The sequence below is a fragment of the Theobroma cacao genome, chromosome 7 (genome assembly GCF_000208745.1).
Source record: "Theobroma cacao cultivar B97-61/B2 chromosome 7, Criollo_cocoa_genome_V2, whole genome shotgun sequence".
Lineage (NCBI taxonomy): Eukaryota > Viridiplantae > Streptophyta > Magnoliopsida > Malvales > Malvaceae > Theobroma > Theobroma cacao.
Genome location: NC_030856.1, coordinates 8,261,889 through 8,285,260, shown reverse-complemented (window position 1 = coordinate 8,285,260; position 23,372 = coordinate 8,261,889). Strand labels below are relative to the sequence as shown.

The following is a 23,372-nucleotide window of genomic DNA, read 5'->3' as shown; positions in this document are numbered from 1 at the left end:
AAATTTAGAATTCTTTTTTTTTATGCATTTTACACAAAATATAATACAATGATTTCATTTTGATCTTTTTATCAAATTGTGCCGTTAACAATGATAAAATATTATAGTATAAATTATGCAACATATCACGTGAATATTCCGTCCTTACATTTCCATTAGTTGTTAACCAGACAATAATTTGACTGAAGAAACAAAATAGCGTGGAGAGGAACATCGATTGGTGCAATGGAAAGCATCAATGTAAACCGAAGAATTCATCTTCATCCTGCAATTTAAGAGATACACATGACCCTATATTGACGTGCATGGATACTTATGATGAGGGAGATGTATACCCTATCTCCTACCGAGTGGCTTGGTAAGACTCACCTCTAAGACTTATATGGCTTTTTCCACATGGAAATTCTCATATTTCATGGGGAAAATGTGTGGTTATTCTTGCTCACTTGTCTTCGTTCGAAAAGTCAGTCAGGTCAACAAATTAAAGCCAACCACTTTAACACAAGCCAATCATAGCTCTTAGCTGATTTTCCACTCAAATAGGAATAAAATCATTCAAGCAATCTTATAAATTCATTGTATAAAAAAGTTATCCTTGTCAAGACTCACGTCTAACAGTTGAATGGTTTCGTCACTATAAGAGATGTGTTGGACATAGAAATTCCCATGTTTCATGGGGAAAATGGTGCGGTTATTCTCGCATACTAGTTCATAACGATTGTAACCACAACTTCGAGGCTGACTTTTTAATCGAAAAGGGGAAGTGATATTAATGTTTCCACAGAAAGAAGAGCCACAGTGCTTGTGTTTGCCTCTAGCGATGCATGCATCAGGGAATAGAGATAAAGCAAGGGCCAGAAGGCCGAATAATGGAAGCTTTGCTCTTAGCATCCTAAAATTTCAGTGGGAGAGAAGGAGATTAAGGGCTTAATTAGTTTGTGAAGAAGCACTATGATGTTCTCTTATATTTATTGTTAAAACCAAGTCTTCTTTTGAAAAGTCAGACAACTAATTAAACCCAAACCAGAAAACACATTTAACACAAAGCCTACCATAGCACTCATGGGTAATTCATCCAAGTATATCTGCACATTAGTGAGATCAATATACCCCTTAACATAATATATATATATGTAGATATATAATATGACTTAAATAATGTTATGAAATTTGGAATTTCAAAATTTCATTGCAAATATATAAAATAATAATTCTAAATAAAATTGATCAATCTCCATATCTTATATTTATTTTTTGTAAGTATAAAAAAGTTTTTTTTAGGAGAATTAAGTATAACAAAGTTTAACGAGAGAGATTAAATAAGAGTTAGGATAATGTTATCTTTATTGCTTTGTTAATTATTTCTGTGGCTGTAATTGAAATCAAATCTTCCTTTGACCTTTTTTCTTTAACTTGTGCTGTTAAAAACCTTTTTGCAAACAACTTTTACGGATTTCACAGTTCTATACAATTTGTTTTGATAATATTTTGGACAAAAATATCACATGCATATATTAGCAAAATTGCACATTTTTCAGACTCACGTCTGAGAGTTGTACGGTTTCATGCGGTAACTGAAAAGTCAGTCAACTTTTAATGGTGCGGTCTTTCTCCCTCACTCGTCTTCGTTTGAAAAGTCAGTCCAGTCAACTAATTAATTCAATCCAACAACTTCAACACAAGCCAATCATAGCTCTGAGATGATTTTCCACTCAAACAAGAATTAATGAAGAAAATAACGTATGAACTGATTGATAACGAAACTAACAGGAAAGGAATTTTTGTAATCTGTCTGCAATAACATATAAATAAAATCACTTAAACAATCCTATGAATTCATTTGTGCAGTCTTAAAATTCCACCATGGACTTATTGAAATGCAAAATAATAGTTCTAAAAGGATTCATCGGTTTCATAATTTATATTTTTTGGTATATGACTTCGTATAATTAATGGACATTAATTTCATCTCTAAGTAATTATTTTACCACATCATATCTTAAACAAATGTGTCTATTCTTACCATTGAAAGTTTTATTCTTCACAATGTTTATTGCCGTTAGACAATCACAATACATAGACGCAGAAGGTGTTGGTTTCATTTCTAATGAAATATCTGTTAAGAGGTTTCTTAACTATTCAACCTCATTACTAGTTAATTCTAAAACTATAAATTCTGATTCCACTGTAGATTTAGTAATTATTATTTATTTGACTAATTTCTAAGTAACAGCATCCACACCAATGGTGAATACATAATCACTCATGAATTTTGTCTCATCTGAATATGAGATTAAGTTAACATTATTGTACCTTTCTAATGCAACGGAAAATCTATTATATAAAATATCATAGTTTATGGTACATTTCAAATATTTCATTACTCTATTCAAAACAGTTCAATGATCTTGATTGAGACTTTATGTATATTTACTCAGTCTACACATAACATAAGCTATACCAAGTCAAGTATAATTCATCAAATGCATCAAACTTTTAAAAATCTATGCATACTAAGGTTGAGCCATACTATCATCTCTATTTTTCTTTAATTGGGTATTAACATTATAAGGAGTATTCACAAGTGTGACATTAAAATGTCTAAACTTTTTAAGTAACCTCTCAATATAATGTTTTTGTGTTAACATTAGGCCACTCTCACATCTTATGACTTTAACACCCAAAATAATATTGGTTTCTCCCAAATCTTTCATATCAAATTTATAAGTTAAGAAACATATTGTTTTATTTACCACATCAATGCATGTACCACAAATAAACATATCATCAACATATAAGCTAATAATCATATATTCGTTATCAATAGTTTTTGTGTACACACATTTATCAACTCCAATAGTAAAAAATCTATTATTAACAAGAATTTAATCAAATTTCTCATACCATTATTTTGGTGCTTGTTTTAAGTATATAGAGATTTAATTAATTTACAAATTTTGTTTTCTTGACCAAGAAGTACACATCCCTCGAGTTGTGTCATATAAATTTCTTCTTCTAAATCATCATTTAAAAAAACTGTTTTAACATTCATTTGATGAACAAAAAGTTTGTAAATCGAAGCTAAGGCAATTAAAATACAAATAGATGAAATTCTTGTTACTAGAGCAAAAGTATCAAAATACTCAATATTTTATTTTTTGGTAAAACCCTTAGCAACTAATTTAATTTTGTATTTATCAATAAAATAATCAAGATTAAATTTTTTTTAAAAATTCCATTTACAACCAATTGGCTTAGCTTCAGGTGGTAAATAAATTAATTCCCGGGTTTGATTTTGTAAAATAGAATCAATCTCATTTTGTATAACGTCTTTTCAAAATGGACATTCTTTAGAAGAAATTGAATTAGCATAATTTAAAAGATCATTATCTACAAGATAAGTGTAAAAATCATTACAAAAAGAAATTTCTTTCTTTTGTCTTTTACTTCTTCTCAAATCATCATTTTGCATTTAAAAAAACATTTTCACTAAAAGATGGAAGAAAAATTGTATCAGTTCTCAATAGAAAAATATGTCAAAAAAATTCAACATTTTTTGTTTTAATAATTGTATTATTATCAAAAACATCATTTTTTAGTACAAGAAATTTATATGCAGCACTATATTTGGTATAGCCAATAAACATGCAACCGGACATCTTAGAGTCAATTTTTCTTTTCTTAAAATCAAGAAGCATAACATTAGCTAAACACTCTCATACTTTTAAATATTTTAAGTTAGAAGAATAGACTTTTCACAATTCATAAGGTGTCTTATCAGTTTTCTTGCAGTGAATTCTATTTTGAATATGACATGCAAATAATATAACTTCACCCTACAAATTTTCATGTGCATTAGAACTAATAAGCATATAATTCATCATTTCTTTTAATGTTTTAGTTTTCCTTTCAACTACACTATTTGATTCAGTAGAATATGAGAGAGTAATTTTATAAATTATTTCTTTCTTTTCACAAATATCATTAATAGGTAAATATTCACCCTCTCTATCTAATTTAACTTTTTTTATTTTTTTATTCAGTTTATCTTCTACTTCAACTTTATACTTAAGAAACATGTCAAAAGCAAATAAAATCTCCCTTCACCTGCCCCCACCAAGAAGAAAACAAATGAAAATAAAAAAGAATTTTGGAAAAATGTTTTGGTTATAGTTTTGACCTGTTTTCACCTAGTGTAATCCAATTCTTGAAATAAAAACAAATCACACTTAAATAACTAAATACTTCACGTTAAATCTTTTTGACATAAACTAAATTTTTTTTCCTTTGCCAAAATACCAAACAATGAAACTTGTCATCCAGAGCATAAACTTTATACCAAATGGGAGCGAAAATCAGAACCCATTTCCAATTTTAACGTAAATCCCATAATTCAAATAAAATTCATAGACTTTTTAGTGACTCACTATAACGAAGTAAGAAGCAATGAGGAGGAATCCAGAAGACCCGAAAGCTCGCCAAGTGAGAGTGCCAAGCAAGAAGGAAGCGAAAATTTCGGAGAGAGAAAGCCCCGCTACTAAAAGTGCAGTCCCGACGACGAAGATCAGGATGTTGGTAAGGAAGGCCGATTCCCACGTGGGCGGTGAGGATTGGATGATGTCCATGGCTCTTGATACTGCGCCGTGGCCTGGAAACGCGTTGGGCCTGTGAAGGAATTGCATTTTGGGGGGTTTGGGTTTGGGAATTATAGGGTTAGGGTTTAGGAAGATCGGGGATTTTTGGGGGGGAATGTGGGAATTGGTGAGAAGAAACCGGAGGGGATTTGAAGTGAAGGTGAAGCAGAGTAGTTGACCATGCCATTCTTATGAGCTGTTTCTGAGTAACGAAGAAGCATTGACGAGAAAAAGGTGCTTGTGTGTCTTAAAATTTTCACTTAAAAATTAATCATTTACTTATTTAATTATTAAATAAAATTATTTAATTATAATTTGGATTTTTGGGAGTTATAAATTTAAGTTTTTGTAAGTTTTGGATCCAATAAATCTTGGATTTTTGATCATTATGAGCTCGGTTCGTTTTAGATTCGAGTCATGTTAACATTGAATTGTGTCGGATTAAATTAATATCATTTTAAATTCACGTATTTTCATATTGAAATTTTTAATTTTTGTCATTTAATTTGAATTAAGTTGAATTTGATTTCAAATCATTTTAAATAAATTTTTGAATTGGATAAAATTTGACTTTTTAATTAAGAGAGAAAACTCAAATAATTTATTTTTTTAAAATAAAACTCAAATAATTTATTTTTTTAAATAAAAATTATAATTCCAAGCATGGTTGAGGAATATTTTTAATTTTTTTAAAACGTAAGTTAATTATTTGCAATAATATATCGATAATGCTATTTAAAGTCTTTATTCTTTATATGAGCAAAAGACTTTTTATATAGACAAAATACTTACGAGATACCATTACAACTCTTCTAAAATAACACCTTCGCACGCTCAAAACTCCAACTCAGTATCCTTCTTTTCCTTGCTATACTTTCTTCCTCACCATTCTATATTGTTTTTTTTTTTTGGTTTTTTTTGGAAGAGAGAAGATTATGCCTCAAGCTTAAGGTTTCTACTATAAAAATTATAAAAGTAGTATGATAAAGTAGTGAAACATTGCTTAACGTACAACATTAAATATTACTTATAATACAACTAATGGTTTGGTTGACCTTTCAGAGAAAGCAGGCTTGGGAGGCATTTCAAGGAGCTCAACTTCACTTTCAAGCATCTCCAAGACTTTGCTTATTGAAGGACGATCTGTGGGCTTCATCTGTATGCACCAAAAGGCTACTATTACCATTTTCCTCATAATTTTGTTTTCATTTTCCGTTACATCTCCAAGTTCTATGATATCTCCTTCCTCAAGTCGATCATAAATTCAAAATGGAAAATAAATTTGACATGAATGTTCAGCAGAGACATTCACATTTTTTCTCCTTCCGACAATTTCCATTAACATCATTCCAAAACTATAAACATTATATGAAATGCTTCCAATATTTTTATAGAACAATTCAGGAGCCATATATCCTAATGTACCTCTTGCAGCTGTAAGAGAGACAATACTGTCATCCATTGAATACAACTTTGCAAGGCCAAAATCTGAAACTTTCGGGATGAAGTTCTCATCTAGAAGAATGTTATGTGGCTTGATATCAAAATGTAAAATTTGCATTTCACAACCTCTGTGTAAATATTCAATACCTCGAACCACTCCCAATGCAATCTCAAACATTCTTTGCCAACCCAAAGATGAAAAACATGATTATAGAATATGTGTATGTTGTTTACTAATTTAATTTGGGCATGTGCTGCCATATTTTCACAAACAAACTCCATAGAATAGTTTGAGAAAAGGTTCAAATTTACCACCAATCTACTTAACATGATGGATCAAATTTACTATTCATTTTTGAATAAGTAGATGTTCTTTTAGTATTTTATTTAATTGCAGTTTTAACTTTTGGTGCCTTAATAATTAAAAAAGAGAAGAAGGGGTCTTTAAGTAAATAAAAAAGTTTAATTAATGTCAGTTTTATTTATCACATTTAAGTTAGTGGGGTTAAGGTTAGTATATCTTACCTGACAACAACTCACTAAATCATGTTTAAAAAAAAATAGTGAAAGTTAGGTTAGTTTACAAGTTTATTTCATCATACTCAAACGATAGGCAGTCAGAAGAGCTTAACACCAAGGAAGAAGAAAGACAGAAAAAAGGGAAAAATATTCAAGGGATTGCTGATTAAGTTATGTTTAGGGTTGTATTTTCATAGTTTGGGCACAAAAGCCTAGGTGTTCAGTGTGTGGTGGAGGACATCGAGCTGCTGAATGTAGACAATAGGGCCATCGTATTGCTAATTGTCCTTTAGTCCTTCAAGAATCTCAATCTGTGCAGAGGTCGCAAAACTCTCGAACTTTTGAAACTGCAACGCAAAGGACTCAACCCACTCATGTTGTTTAGACTACGCAAACACCTTCTTTTGAACATCAAAAAGTGGGAAGACCTTGCACCCAGGGGCGTGCTTATGCTATCACTCAATCGGATGTAGAGGCATCCAACACCGTTGTCTCAAGTACACTGCTAGTTGCCTCAGCTTTTACTCATGTATTGTTTGATACCAATGCATCTCGTTCTTTTGTATTTGCTACATTTTTTCGAAAGTTTGCTTTGCCTTGTATGCTTCTAGATTATGAACTATGCGTAGACACTCTAGTTAGAGGTGATATTATCTCTGATCAGATTTATAAGATGTGTGTGGTAAGGATTGAAGATAGAGAATTGCTTACAGATCTTCATGTTTTAGATATGTAAGATTTTGATATAATTCTGGGGATGGATTGGTTAGTTGCAAATTTTGCTAAAGTTGATTATCGAGGGAAAAGGGTAGACTTTCAGATTCCCGGGGAAACACCTTTTTCTTTTCGTGGTAGTGGTTCTTACACTCCTTTGCGAGTCATCTTTGCTTTGAAAGCTAGGTGATTGCTTACTAGTGGTTACAAAAGATTTTTGGCAACTGTTATAGACACTAGAATGAAGGAGTTAATGATTGAAGATGTTCTTATTATGGGGGAATTTCCTAATTTTTTCCTAAAGATCTACTTAGTTTACCTCCTAATAGAGAAATTGATTTCTCTATTGATTTGGTTCCAAAAACTGACCTTATTTCTAAAGCTCCTTATAAAATGGCTCTTATAGAATTAAAAGAGTTGAAAGAGCAGTTGCAAGAACTTCTTGATAAGGGCTTTATTAGATGTAGTATATCTCCTTGGGGAGCGCCAGTGTTATTTGTGAAGAAAAAAAATGGGAGTATGAGGTTGTGTTTTGATTATCGGGAGTTAAATAAGGCAACCGTGAATAATAGGTATCTTTTGCCTGGGATATATGATTTATTTGATCAACTAAAGGGCACTTAAGTGTTTTCCAAAATTAATCTTTTATCTGGTTATCACCAGTTGAAGGTGAGAATTGAGGATGTTCCCAAAACTACTTTTCGTACCTGATATGGGCATTATGAGTTCCTTATTATGCCTTTTGGGTTGACAAATGCTCTAGTTACTTTTTTGGACTTGATGAATAGGGTTTTTAAACCTTATTTGGATAAATTTGTGGTTATTTTTATTGATGATATTCTAGTGTATTCCCCTAGCTCAGCAGATCATAAAGAGCATCTAAGGGTTGTTTTGAAGACTTTGAGGCAGAAATAGTTATTTGCTAAATTGAAGAAATGTGAATTTTGACTTTTTAGTGTTGCTTTCCTTGGGCATGTGGTGTTGAAAGACGGGATTTCAGTGGATTCAAAGAAAGTTGAAATAGTGGTGAATTGAAAGAGACCACATAATGTTTTTGAGATTAACAGTTTTCTGGGTTTAGTAGGATGCTGTAGGTAATTTGTAGAGGATTTTTCTTGTATTGCCTTACTTTTAACCAAATTGATATGGAAAGGGATTTGTTTTGAGTGGACAAATGATTATGAAAAGAGCTTTGAGGAGATAAAGAAAAGATTAGTATTCGCTCCTATGCATACCAGGCCTATTAGTGGTAAGGGATTTGTTGTTTATAGTGATGATTCCAAAAAGGGACTTGGGTGTGTTCTTATGCAGGATGATAAGGTGATCGCTTATGCTTCTAAGCAATTGAAACCTTATGATGAGAATTATCTTACTCATGATTTAAAGTTGGCAGTAGTGGTTTCGCATTAAAGATTTGGAGACATTATTTGAATGGTGAGTCTTGTGAGGTCTTTACAGATAATAAAAGTTTAAAGTATCTTATCACGCAGAAGGAGTTGAATATGTGACAAAGAAGATGGTTAGAATTGTTGAAGGATTATGACTTGACCATCAATTATCACCCAAGTAAGGCAAATAGAGTTGCTGATGCTCTAAGTAGAAAGACGTTTGGGAACATGGCCACAATGATTACTTCCCAAAAACAGATATTGGAGGACTTACGGAGGATGGATATTGGTGTATGTATACAGGGTTTTGGAGCATTATTGGCTAACATATGAGTACAACCAACTTTAATTCACCGGATTAAGACAGCCCAAGTAGATGATCTTCGACTTCAGCACATTAAACTTAGGGTTAATTCTGGTTTGAAACCAGACTTTAGGATTCATGATGATGACTCTTTGAGGTTTGGTGATAGAATTTGTGTTCCCAATGATGCAAAATTGAAGAGAGAAATTTTGTTGAAAGCTCATTATAGTAATTATACAATCCATCTTGGTGGTACCAAGATGTATCGAGATTTGAAGAACACTTTTTGGTGGAACAATATGAAGAGAGAGATTGCACAGTTTTTAGCCAAATGTTTAACATGTCAACAAATTAAGGTTGAACATCAGAGGCCAGTAGAGTTATTGCAACCATTTCTTATTCTAGAATGGAAATGGGAACGAATTACTATGGACTTTATATCTGGTTGCCGAGAACACTAAAAGGTAATGATGGCATCTAGGTGATTGTTGATAGATTAACAAAGTCTGCTCACTTCTTGGCTATTCGTACGGAAATGTCATTGGAAAAGTTAGTGGAGTTATATGTGGAGCAGATTGTGAGACTGCATGGGGTGCTAGTGTCCATTGTATATGATCAAGATTCTCGATTTGTGGTGAAATTTTGAGAGAGTCTACATAAATCTTTGGGTACTAGACTTAATTTTAGTACTACTTTTCATGTTCAAACAGATGGTCAGTCCGAGACAATTAATCAAATTCTTAAGGACATGTTGAGAGCTTGTGTCATGGATTTTGGAGGTTTTTGGGATCGACACTTGTCATGGACGGAATTTGCTTATAATAATAGCTATCAGTCTAGTATTCAAATGGCTTCATTCAAAGCTTTGTATGGTAAGAAGTGCAGGTCACCTCTTTGTTGGGATGATGTGGGTGAAAGACAATTATTGGGTCTAGATCTTATTCAACAAGCAGTTGAGAAGGTTCAGTTAGTTAGAGAACATCTTCGTACGGCTCAAAGTAGATAGAAGAGTTATGCAAACAATAAAACAAGGAAGATAGAATTTGAGGTTGGAGATCATGTCTTTTTGCTAGTTTCACCTACTAGAGGAGTAATGCAATTTAGGATTCGAGGAAAACTTAGTTCTTGTTATATGGGTTCGTTTGAGATTTTGGATAAGGTTGGTGATGTGGCTTATAGGTTGGCACTTCCACCTGCTTTATCGAGAGCGCATAACATGTTTCATGTTTCTTTGTTGAGAAAATATGTTCCAGATCCTAGTCATGTGGTGTGGTTAGCTCCTTTGATACTTAGAGAAGATTTGTCTTATGATGAGCATCCTATGTGTGTTGTGGATAGAAAGAAGCAAGTTCTAAGAAGGCGAACTATTCCTTATGTTAAGATCTAATGAAGTAATCATACAGAATGAGGAGCGACTTGGGATTTAGAAAAAATATAAAAAAGAAGTATCCCTGCCTTTTTGAGGACCAAGGTAAGAGTTTAAGGAACTAAACTCCTTTTTAAGGAGGGAAGGATGTAATACCCCTCACAAAGTATATATTATAAAAACATTTAGATTTATTAGGCTATAGTTTTATAAAATAAATAAATAAATGTTGTTTTAGTATTTTATTTAATTACAGTTACAACCTTGAGTGTCTTAATAATTAAAAAATAGAAAAAGGGGTCTTTAAGTAAATAAAGAAGTTTAATTAATGTCAGTTTTGTTTATCATGTTTAAGTTAGTGCGGTTAAGGTCAATTTGTTTTACCTGATCACAACTCACTAAACCACGTTTAAAAAAAAAATAGTGGAGGTTAGGTTAGTTTACAAGTTTAAAAGAAAAGGTAGAAAACTCATGTCAGTTTATTTCATCAGACTCAAACGATAGGTAGTCAGAAAAGCTTAACACCATAGAAGAAGAAAGATAGAAAAAAGAGAAAAGTATTCAAGGGATTTCTGATTAAGGTATGTTTAGGGTTGTATTTCCATAGTTGGGCACAAAAGCCCTAAATTATTTATGTTTTCTTAACTTTTATTCAAATTCGGCACTATTCTGGTGACCTTTCGGTGGCATGATGGTTACCAATGGAAAGGTCTTGAAAAGATCTTTCCAATGGTTTTTGTAGCATCTAGTTTAGTTTTGTGGTTTAGAAAATATGAATTTTTAAAATTAATTAGAAACTTGGTTTTCAACTGTTTTGACAATCCAAATTTGGGTCATTGGAACTCCATATTCCGATAACATTTTTGGTCATATATTTGAGGGCTTTTGTAGTACGAAGTGAGATATTTGTTACTTACCGAGTAGTTGGACTCACTCATTCTTTCAATTTTTTTTTTAGGTTGTGATTTGGTCAACTACGTGAGAATTTCAAGGAGTGATGTTTTAATCTAATAGCATTTAGGTTGTCTAGGATTTATTTAAATATTATGAACATCAAACTATCTTAAATTAGTATTCAGAGTTTTATCTTGACATGTTAACTTTATAGTTTTAGAGACTTAATTCTGAATATTGTCGAATTATGATTTTTGAATTTCTACCGATTATGAATCACTTTGTTCTTCAGGTATTTTAGTGTCTTTCAGTTAGTGTTTTAAGGTATATGTATTGGACCCTTGCATGTTTGTAAGATTACATCTTACAGGTATGTGGCGTCTGTTGTGCTGCGAGTTTGGGATGACAGTATAAAATAAGGGAAAAATAAAATTACATTTTCTTGCAATTTTTTTACAAGTGAGGAAATGATTTATTCCATCAGAGGTCACATACAGGGCAATAGAGAAGTAGCAGAAACAAAACAAACCAAGGTAGTAGAGAAAATACAAACACTGCCTACTAGATCTAGGTGGAAACAAAAACTACGTACCATTCAAAAAACTAAATACAGAAGAAGTTGTCAGATTTAGCAAGATCACAATGTTGAGTGGTGTCCCAATGACAAATATCACGAGATAACTGAGGAAGGCCGATTGCCACGTGTGCGGGGAGAATTCTTACTATATTTAGTTGACATTTCCAGAGAAAGAAGGCTTGGGAGGCATTTCAAGGAGCTCAACTTCACTTTCAAGCATATTCAAGACTTTGCTCATGGAAGGACGATCAGTGGGCTTCATCTGTATGCACCATAAGGCTACTATTACCATTTTCCTCATAATTTTGTTTTCATTTTCTGTCAAATCTCCAAGCTCCATGATATCTCCTTCATCTAATCGATCATAAATCCATGATGGAAAATAAATTTGACTTGATTGTTCAGCAGAGGCATTCAAATTTTTTTCTTCTTCCAGTAATTTCCATTAGCATCATTCCAAAACTATAAACATCGGCTTTATATGAGATACCTCCGAGATTTTTATAAAACAATTCAGGAGCCATATATCCTACTGTACCTCGTGCTGCTGTGAGAGAAATAATATCATTATCCACTGAATACAACTTTGCGAGGCCAAAATCTGAAACTTTTGGAGTAAAGTTCTCATCTAGAAGAATGTTATGTGGCTTGATATCAAAATGTAAAATTTGCATTTCACAACCTCTATGCAAATATTCAATACCTCGAGCCACTCCCAAAGCAATCTCAAACATTTTTTGCCAACTCAAAGTGTTATTTTCAGCTGAAAATATAATTTTATCCAAGGACCCATTCTTCATGAAGTCATATACAAGAGCTTGTTTTGATCCCTTCACGCAAAATCCAATAAGTCTTACCACATTAACATGATGAATCCTTCCAATAGTTGCAACTTCATTGATGAAATCTTGGCCGTTAGCTTTTGAGTTGTTTAACAATTTTATCGCAACAAGTTGACCACTTCGAAGTTTTCCTTTAAACACAGAACCATATCCTCCTTGACCTAGTTTATTCTTGAAGCCATCAGTCATTCTTTTTATTTCAGAGTAAGAATATCTGATAGGCATTAAATTGTTTTGACTCTGAAGAAAATTCTCAATATCGTCATCCACAGACAAATGCCTCCTTTTCAATTTTTGTCTAACCAACACAATCAAGCAAATTATTCCCAAAAAAGTTCTTAGTAAAAGAATTCCTGTTTCAAAAAAAAAAGTTACAAAACAATATGTAAATCAATTAGTTGGAAAACATGATTATAGAACATGTATATGTTATTTACAACTTTAATTTGGGTATGTGCTAGCTGCCATATTTTCACAAACAAACTTCATAGAATAATTTGAGATTAGGTTCAAATTTACCAATCTACTTAAGGTACGTTAGTTTCTTTATCCTGAGTTGCTACCAAAATCTTGTTGAGTAGCATATTCTTTTTGGAAATTGTACAGGCTGCTCACTAACTATTTATGCCGTGAGAGTCTCTTGCAATCTATGTTTGAGACTCAAAATGGCATGATAGTGTTGAGGTTAATAAAAATTCACCTTTTAAAAAAATGATGGATTAAATTTACTATTCTTTTTTGAATGAGTGTACTTTTTAGTTTATTTCATAACTTTTGATCATTTTTAATCAATTTAAAAGTAAAGTGCCAATTATTCTCATTTAAATATGATCATAATTTGGTCTAAAGTAAAATGCTAAATTTGGACATAATTTTTATCTTGACCAAAAAACATTGTAACAACATTAAAATACCTCACTAAAAAACCCTAATTAATGTAGTTCAATATTATTTACGAATCATTTATAGTAGATCTTCTCTTATTTAATCCTTTATTGAATCTCTTTATACATACATATACATATATGCAATACTCATATATATATATATATATATACACCATTTTATAATTTCATATACAATTAAGTTTTAGCAAGCTAACTTTATTTGCATCCAATAGTACATATAAAGTTTCAAGTCAGTGCCATATCCATATCACATTGGTAGAGAATATTGTTTTTTAAATATATATTTAACGGTTAAAATTTTATTATTATTATACAAATAATTAGATATTTTCAATTGATTTAAAATTTTTTATGCATGATCTATGTAAATTGAGTACATATGGAATACAACGGTTAAATTAACAAAATAGAAATCTTATAAAAAATATGAAAAGGTGTAAATTTAATTAATTTCACACTGGTATATACACATACACACACACACACATACATGCATAATACTTAAAAAAATTTCCTGAGCTATTTAGAAAATTTTAAATAAACTCTTATTCTTTTATTGTGTATGATCAAGCTCTTAAACATTTATTTTGAATCAAATAAGCTATTATAACTAATGGATAACTAACTGTTATTAATTAAAATACCATTTGTTATTTTAAGTCACAAGACATTGATATATTATGTTGACATGTCATAGTATATGGCATTATGACATGGTTACGTGGTATTTTCATCCTCCTTGTCAGCATCATATCAATGTCACATAAGTATAAAATAATAAGTGACATTTGAACTAATAACATTAGTTAACTATTATTTAGAAGGGTTTATTTGGTTCAAAATAAAAATATAATAGCTTGATTGAATGTAATAAAAATTAAGAAAAGCTTATTTGAATTTCTTTAAAATAGTTTAGGAATTTTTTAAATAATTTAATAATTTTTTGATTCATTTATATAATAATATATTTATTGATGTCATACATTATAATAATTGTAGAATTTAAGAGTAAATAAATAAGTATAGAATTTAGTACCTGTTATTGCAACACAAAGAATCTGGATTCCTGCAAAGATATTACCAATTCGGAAAATAAATGAACATAGATACTATCAAAGTAAAGGCAAATCCAATAATAATCAAAATATTAATGAACTCAGAACCGAAAGAATACCTTTACTAAATCCATTGATATGATATCGTCCAAAAAAAGCTATGTTGCCTACTATAAGTATCTCCAGCGGAAGCACCAACAGGCCGAGCAAGGATAGAAATCTATAATTAATATTCAAAAAAGCACATCAAAACCATTAATCCTTAATAAGGCAAATGATATGCGCACTTTTAGTGTTGAAAATTTTTTAAATCCTTCTCTTTAAATTTTACATTAAAATATCGAGTTTAAATTTTAGATACAAATTTATACACATAATTAAAAAAGTAATTTAAAAGAATTCAAAACTAAATATTTTGATATTTGTTTATTTATCATATTTATTTATGCTAAAAATAATAAATATTACGATCCAAAAAATAATAGTAATAACAAATATTTTTCAAAAACTAAACAACACCAAATATTGCGGAATACTTAAAAATCCTCACACGTTAACGATTGAGTCCCACGACAGCCAAACATAATCATAATAGGAAGTTGACCATGAGAGTTGGAATCCCGTTAACAGCTTTGTGTAAATATCAAAAGTAGAGCGGCCGGTGATGTTGGCAAGCATGATTGGAACCTGGGCTTCAACTCTGCATGACTCATCGAAATCAGACGCTGTTGTATTTCCATCCAAAAAGTAAAAGTAAGCAGGTCGAGAGGAAGGGGTATTGTTGGTGCAACGAAAAGCATCGATATAAACGGAAGAGTAGTTGATTTGCATCGTGCAATTGACGAGACACATGATGCTATATTCAGAGGTGGTTCCATAGAGATATATTTTTTTCGAGAAAGGGGTGTACCAAGGATAGGAACTATGAGGAATGGAGCAGTTATCGTTGCCAAGACTCTCGTCTAAAAGTTGAATGGTTTCGTCACTATAAGAGATGTGTTGGACATAGAAATTCCCATGTTTCATGGGGAAAATAGTACGGTTATTCTGGCACACTAGTTCAAGCTCCTTGTAACCACACCTATGAGACTGGGTTTTTAATCGCAAAGGGTAAGTGATGTTAATGTTTCCACATAAAGAAGAACCACAGTGCTTGTATTTTTCTGTAACGCGGCCTGGATCGGGGAATAGAAATGAAGCAAAAGCCAAAAGGCAAAGTAATGGAAGTATGACGTAAAGCATCCCAAAGTTTCAGTGGGAGATCAAGGTTCTAGTTTTGATACAGGCAAGCGAAGCAGTGCTTACATTTATTGTTAAAACCAAGTCTTCTTTTGAAAAGTCAGTCAACTAATTAAAGCCAGCCAGCAAAACACTTTTAACGACAAGCCTGTCATAGAGCTCTTTGATGATTTTCCACGCAAACAAACAAGAAAGAAGAAAATCCGTGTACCCAGCCAATTGGTACGTAGCGGAACTGATGGAAAAGAAATCTTTGCAATTCATCCAAGTAAATCTACACAGTAGGGATATTACTATAAACCCTCAATAATATATATAATATGACTTAAACAATATTATAAATTTTGGAATTTCAAAATTTCAAGATATATAAAATAATAATTCTGAAAAAATTTGATCAATTTCATATTTTACATTTATTTTTTAAGTATAAAACTGTATTTTTCTTTGGAGAATTATATATAAAAAAGTTTAACGAGAAACATTAAATCTTTGGATAATGTTATCTTCATTGCTTTGCTGATTATATCTAGGGCTGCAATTGAAATCAAATCTTACTTTGAACAAGTGGAAAAAACACACTATAATAATTAAATTTGCATTTATTTATTTATTTTCTTTAACTAGTGTTGTTTAAAATCCTTTTGTATAGAACTTTTACGGAGTTCACAGTTCAAAACATTTTTTTTGCTAATATTTTGGACAAAAATATTACATGCATACAGTAGTAAAGATTGCACATTTTCAACAACAATTAGCTATGAAAAAAAATTGCACACAAAAGCCTAAATAGCAATACTTTATACCGGCCAAGAGGAATCGCCTTGTATCTCTAAAACTAAGTACTTTACATTTTTCTATAACTTCTTAGGGAATTAATATTTTAACAAATAGAATCATTACATTTAACAACTTATTCGCATTTATCATACACGTAAAGTCTCATATTAATTCAACATTCTTATTACATCAACCGAGAATAATGCCTTTTTTCAATATATATTTAATGATTGAAATTTTATTTTTCTCAAATATGTAGTTAGTCATTTCCAATTAACTTGAAATTTGCTATCTATGAATATTTATATGAATATAACATAAAATGAACGGTTAGATTAACAAAATATAAATGAAATAAAAAGACATGAAAAAGTGTAAAACTAATTTAATTTTATACCGGTATAAGTAGATCTTTCCTCATACTTTATACATATATTTTCACTGCATAATAAAAAATTATGCTATTTATGCATGTCTAAAATTCAATATTGACTTTTTTAAAAAAAAAATTCAAATTTGTTGCACAGACAAATATAAAGTCAGTCAAGCTGTTGAATGACTATCTAAAACAATCAAGCTCTTGGATAGTTTTTTGGTGGATATCAAAATTTGAAGACAAGTTGCAACCAGTCAAACAAGAAAAATGAGAAAAATATCTATTCAAATAATACCTATAATCATTAGCCATGCTTCTATAATTATTTTTGTAAGTTCTGCAGTAATGTAATCAAATAAAATTTGTAATCTTTTTTTTTCATGTATTTTACACATAATATAATAAAATGACTTCTTTTTTATCTTTTTATCAAATTGTGCCGTTAACAATGATAAAATATTATAGTATAAATTATGTAACATATCACGTTAATATTCTGTCCTTACATTTCCATTAGTTGTTAACCAGACAATAATTTGACTGAAGAAACAAAATAACCTGGAGAGGAACATCGATTGGTGCAATGGAAAGCATCAATGTAAACCGAAGAATTCATCTTCATCCTGCAATTTAAGAGATACACATGACCCTACATTGACGTGCATGTATACATATGATCACGAGGTAGCTGAGGAAGGCCGATTGCCACGTGTGCGGGGAGAATTCTTTACTACCTTTAGTTGACATTTAGAGAGAAAGAAGGCTTGGGAGGCATTTCAAGGATCTCAACTTCACTTTCAAGCATCTTCAAGGCTTTGTTCATTGAAGGCCGATCCGTGGGCTTCATCTGTATGCACCATAAGGCTGCTATTGCCATTTTCCTCATAATTTTGTTTTCATTTTCTTTCAAATCTCCAAGCTCCATGATATCTCCTTCATCTAATCCATCATATATCCATGATGGAAAATAAATTTGACTTGAATATTCAGCAGAGGCATTCAAATTTTTTCTCCTTCCAATAATTTCCATTAGCATCATTCCAAAACTATAAACATCGGCTTTATATGAGATACCTCCGATATTTTTATAAAATAATTCAGGAGCCATATATCCTACTGTACCTCTTGCTGCTGTGAGAGAAATGATATCATCGTCCACTGAATACAACTTTGCGAGACCAAAATCTGAAACCTTTGGAGCAAAGTTCTCATCTTAAAGAATGTTATGTGGATTGATATCAGAATGTAAAATTTGCATTTCACAACCTCTATGCAAATATTCAATACCTCGAGCCACTCCCAATGCAATCTCAAACATTTTTTGCCAACTCAAAGTGTTATTTTCAGCTGAAAATATAATTTTATCCAAGGACCCATTCTTCATGAAGTCATATACAAGAGCTTGTTTTGATCCCTTTACGAAAAATCCAATAAGTCTTACCACATTAACATGATGAATCCTTCCAATAGTTGCAACTTCATTGATGAAATCTTGGCCGTTAGCTTTTGACTTGTTTAACAATTTTATCGCAACAAGTTGACCACTTCGAAGTTTTCCTTTAAACACAGAACCATATCCTCCTTGACCTAGTTTATTCTTGAAACCATCAGTCATTCTTTTTATTTCAGAGTAAGAATATCTGATAGGCATTAAATTGTTTTGACTCTGAAGAAAATTCTCAATCATGTCATCCATCGACAAATGCCTCCTTTTTAATTTTCGTCTAACCAACACAATCAAGCAAATTATTCCCAAAAAAGTTCTAAGTAAAAGAATTCCTGTTTCTCAAAAAAAAAAGGTACAAAACAATATGTAAATCAATTAGTTGGAAAACATGATTATAGAACATGTATATGTTATTTACAAATTTAATTTGGGTATGTGCTAGCTGCCATATTTTCACAAACAAACTTCATAGAATAATTTGAGATAAGGTTCAAATTTACCACCAATCTACTTAACATGATGGATCAAATTTACTATTCATTTTTGAATGAGTGTAACTTTCATTATTGTACTTTTGAGTTTATTTCATAACTTTTGATCATTTTTAACCAATTTAAAAGTATAGTGCCAATTATTCTCATTTAAATATGATCATAATTTGGTCTATCACCAAAGTAAAATGTTAAATTTGGACATAATTTTTATTTTAACAAAAAATCATAGTAACAACATAAAATATGTTACTAAAAAATCTAATTAATGTCGTTCAATATTATTTATGAATCATTTATAGTGGATCTTCTCTTATTTAATTATTTTATCTTTTATTGAATCTCTTTTATACAAAAATATACATATATGCAATGTTCATAAAAATTATATATATATATAAATATTTATTTATATATATGTATATATATTTACGCATTGATTAAGTTTTACACCTTTCTAATTTCATATACAATTAACTTTTAGCAAGCTAACATTGTTTGCACCTAATCATACATATAAAGTTTCTAGTCAGAATGACATTCAGAGAGCATTGGTGGAGAATATTGTTCTTTAATATATATTTAACAATTAAAATTTCATTGTTATCATACAAATAATTAGATAGTTTCAATTGAGTTAAAATTTTTCATGCATGATCTACGTAAATAGAGTATATATGGAATACAACGATTAGATTAACAAAATATAAATTGTATAAAAAATATGAAAGGTGTAAATTTAATTAATTTCACATTGATATATATANCATAATAAATATATATATATATATATATATATATATATGTATATATATTTACGCATTGATTAAGTTTTACACCTTTCTAATTTCATATACAATTAACTTTTAGCAAGCTAACATTGTTTGCACCTAATCATACATATAAAGTTTCTAGTCAGAATGACATTCAGAGAGCATTGGTGGAGAATATTGTTCTTTAATATATATTTAACAATTAAAATTTCATTGTTATCATACAAATAATTAGATAGTTTCAATTGAGTTAAAATTTTTCATGCATGATCTACGTAAATAGAGTATATATGGAATACAACGATTAGATTAACAAAATATAAATTGTATAAAAAATATGAAAGGTGTAAATTTAATTAATTTCACATTGATATATATATATATATATGCATAGTACTTCAAAATTTCTTTGAATTATTTAAAAAATTCAAATAAACTCTTAAGCTTTTATTGCGTACAATCAAGTTCTTATACTTTTATTTTAAACCAAATAAATCATTATAACTAATGGTTAACTACCAGTTATTAATCAAAATACAACTTATTATTTTATGTCACGTGACATAAACATGTTATGCTGACATGACATTTTTACCCTCCACGTTAACATCACGTGAGTATAGAATGATAAGTTTTTTTTTTTTTTATAATAGGAGGAGGGGGGATTCGAACTCTATTCTTTAGACAGGGGGATTATGCATCAACCAATAAGTCAAATGCTCTAGTACGAGTATAGAATGATAAGTTGAATTTGAATTAATAAAAGTTAGTCAACCATTAATTATAAAAGCTTATTTATTTCATCATAAATGTATAAGAGTTTAATTGAACAAAATAAAAAGAGAAAGACTTATTTAAATTATTTTAAATAATTAAAATTTTTTAATATATTTATTATTATAATAATAAATCAGTAATGTCAATTTGAATCTTAGATTTACATTACGATGTCATACATTATAACAATTATAGAATTTAAAAGTAAATAAATAAGTGTAGAATTTAGTACCTGTTATTGCAACACAAAGAATCTGGATTCCTGCAAAGATATTACCAATTCGAAAACAAATGAAAATAGATACTATCAAAGTAAAGGCAAATCCAATAATAATCAAAATATTAATGAACTCAGAACCGAAAGAATACCTTTATAAAATCCATCGATATGATCTGCTTCAAAAAAAGTAACGTTGCCTCTTATAAATATCTTCAGTGGAAGCAACAACAACGAGAGCAACGATCGCAATCTATAATTAATATTAAAAAATGCACATCAAAACCATTAATCAATAATAAGGCAAATGATATGCGCACTTTTACTGTTGAAAATGTTTTAAATCCTTCTCTTTAAGTTTTACATTAAATATCGAGTTTAAAATTTTTGATGCAAATTTATACACATAATTAAAAAAGTAATTTAAAAGAATTCAAAACTAAATATTTTGATTTTTTTTATTAATTTATCAGATTTATTTTTGCTAAAAATAAAAAATATTTTTCAAAAACTAAACAACACCAAATATTGCGGAGTACTTAAAAATCCTCACACGTTACCAATTGAGTCCCACCGCAGCCAAACATAATCATAATAGGAAGTGGCCCATGAGAGTTGGAATCCCGTTAACAGCTTTGTGTAAATATCAAAAGCAGAGAGGCCGGTGATGTTGGCAAGCATGATTGGAACCTGGGCTTCAACTGTGCATGACTCATAGAAATCAGACTTTGCTGTATTTTCATCCAAAAAGTAAGAGTAAGGGGGTTGAGAGGAGGAAGGGGCATTGGTGCAACGAAAAGCACCGATATAAACGGAAGAGTAGTTGATCCGCATCGTGCAATTTACAAGATACATGACGCTAAATTCAGAGTTATCTTCCGAAAAAGGGGGGTACGAAGGATAGGAACTATGAGGGATGGAGCAGTTATCGTTGCCAAGACTCACGTCTAAAAGTTTAATGGTTTCGTCACTATAAGAGATGTCTTGGACATAGAAATTCCCATTTTTCATGGGGAAAATGGTGCGGTTATTCTCGCACACTAGTTCATAACTATCGTGACCACAACTACGAGGCTGGGTTTTTAATCGAAAAGGGTAAGTGATGTTAACGTTTCCACAGAAAGAAGAGCCACAGTGCTTGTATTTGACTCTAGCGACGCCTGGATCGGGGAATAGATATAAAGCAAAAACCAAGAGGATAAGTAATGCAAGTATGGCGCCTGGCATCCTAAAGTTTCAGTGGGAGAGAAGGAGATTAAGGTGCTAGTTTTGACAGAGGCAAGTAAAGAAGCACTATGATGTTCACTTAGTTTTATTCTTAACCAAGTCTTTGTTTAAAAAGTCAATCAACTAATTAAAACCAAAACAGTAAAACACATTTAACACAAAGCCTGCCATAGTGCTCGTGGGTGATTTTCCACACAAACAAACAACAATGAATAAAATATGTGTCCAACCAACTGGCAGTGAAACTGACAGAAAATAAATCTTTGTAATTCATTCAAGTATATCTACACAGTAGGGAGATTAATATAATCCCTTAATAATATATAGTATGTATAATATGAGTCAAAAACAATATTATAAATTTTGGAATTTCAAAATTTCAAGATATATACAATAATAATTCTAAACAAAATTGATCAATTTCATATTTTACATTTATTTTTCTGTAAGTATTAAAAAGTATGTTTCTTTGGAGGATTATACATAAAAAAGTTTAACGAGAAACATTAAATCTTAGCACAATGTTATCTTCATTGCTTTGCTAATTATTTCTATGGCTGCAACGGAAATCAAATCTAAGTTTAACGGAAAGGGTAATTGATGTTAATGTTTCAGCAGAAACAAAGAGCCACAGAAACAAAAGCCACGGTGCTTGTTTTTGCCTCAAGCGATGCATGCATCAAGGAGTAGAGAAAAAGCAAAAGCCAAGAGGCAAAGTAATGGAAGTTTTACTCTCAGCAGCCTACAGTTTCCGTGGGAGAGAAGGAGATTAAGGGCTTGATTAGTTTGTGAAAAAGCGCTATGATGTTCTCTTATCTTTATTATTAAAACCAAGTCTTCATTTGAAAAGTCAACGAATACGACAGAGGATTTGGATTCTTAATCAGTTCCATACTTTACATTTTCTTTTCATATGTGTAAAAAATTCTAAGGAGGAAGATTAAAAAAACCTAGGATTATCTTATTTTCATTGCTCTGGCAATCATTCTAATCATTCTCTTGGTGCAAATGAAAGCAAATCTGCCTTTGAAAATTCAATTGACTGGAGTCTAGACCAAAGTGGAAAAAACACACTACAATAAATTTGCATTTAATTTTTTTTAACTTGTGTGATTAAAAATATTTTATTAGCATAGAATTTTATAAAATTTGGCAGGTCTATACAATTTTTGTTAGGAGAATTTGGGAAATATAATTGCAACTAAAGAGAGATAAACATGGATATATATGGTGGTAAAGATTTCACTTTTGTGGGTAGGTATGAAAAAGAATTGAACCCACATATTTTCTTTGTATAAAGTAAGAGAAAAATAAAGTTACATTCTTTTTTCATATAAGAAAGCAAAAGCTAGGAGGCAAAATGATTAAAGTTTTGCGCTTTAGCATCCAAAATTTTCACCA

At 30.7% G+C, this 23,372-nt stretch overlaps 1 protein-coding gene and 1 pseudogene across 1 annotated transcript; both read right to left on the bottom strand.

Annotated features, from left to right (window-relative positions):
- Window positions 11,730-15,886, bottom strand: LOC18594372 (annotated as a pseudogene).
- LOC18594371 (LEAF RUST 10 DISEASE-RESISTANCE LOCUS RECEPTOR-LIKE PROTEIN KINASE-like 2.5) lies at window positions 17,600-22,056 on the bottom strand. Its single transcript, XM_018124929.1, has 4 exons — window positions 21,298-22,056; window positions 20,897-20,997; window positions 20,760-20,789; window positions 17,600-18,818 (listed from the first exon to the last, which is right to left on the bottom strand). Exons 1-4 carry the CDS (start codon window positions 21,969-21,971, stop codon window positions 18,253-18,255), a joined length of 1,371 nt encoding a protein of 456 aa, XP_017980418.1. The 5' UTR covers window positions 21,972-22,056; the 3' UTR covers window positions 17,600-18,252.

Bases quoted from the DNA above. Each gene is read 5' to 3' on its own strand.
- LOC18594371 (XM_018124929.1), bottom strand. From the start codon at position 21,971: ATGCCAGGCGCCATACTTGCATTACTTATCCTCTTGGTTTTTGCTTTA. The intron at 20,790-20,896 runs GTATTCTTTCGG...ATATCTTTGCAG, and splicing joins TATCGATGGATTTTATAAAG to GAATCCAGATTCTTTGTGTT. The intron at 18,819-20,759 runs GTACTAAATTCT...TTTGAGAAACAG, and splicing joins TCTTTGTGTTGCAATAACAG to GAATTCTTTTACTTAGAACT.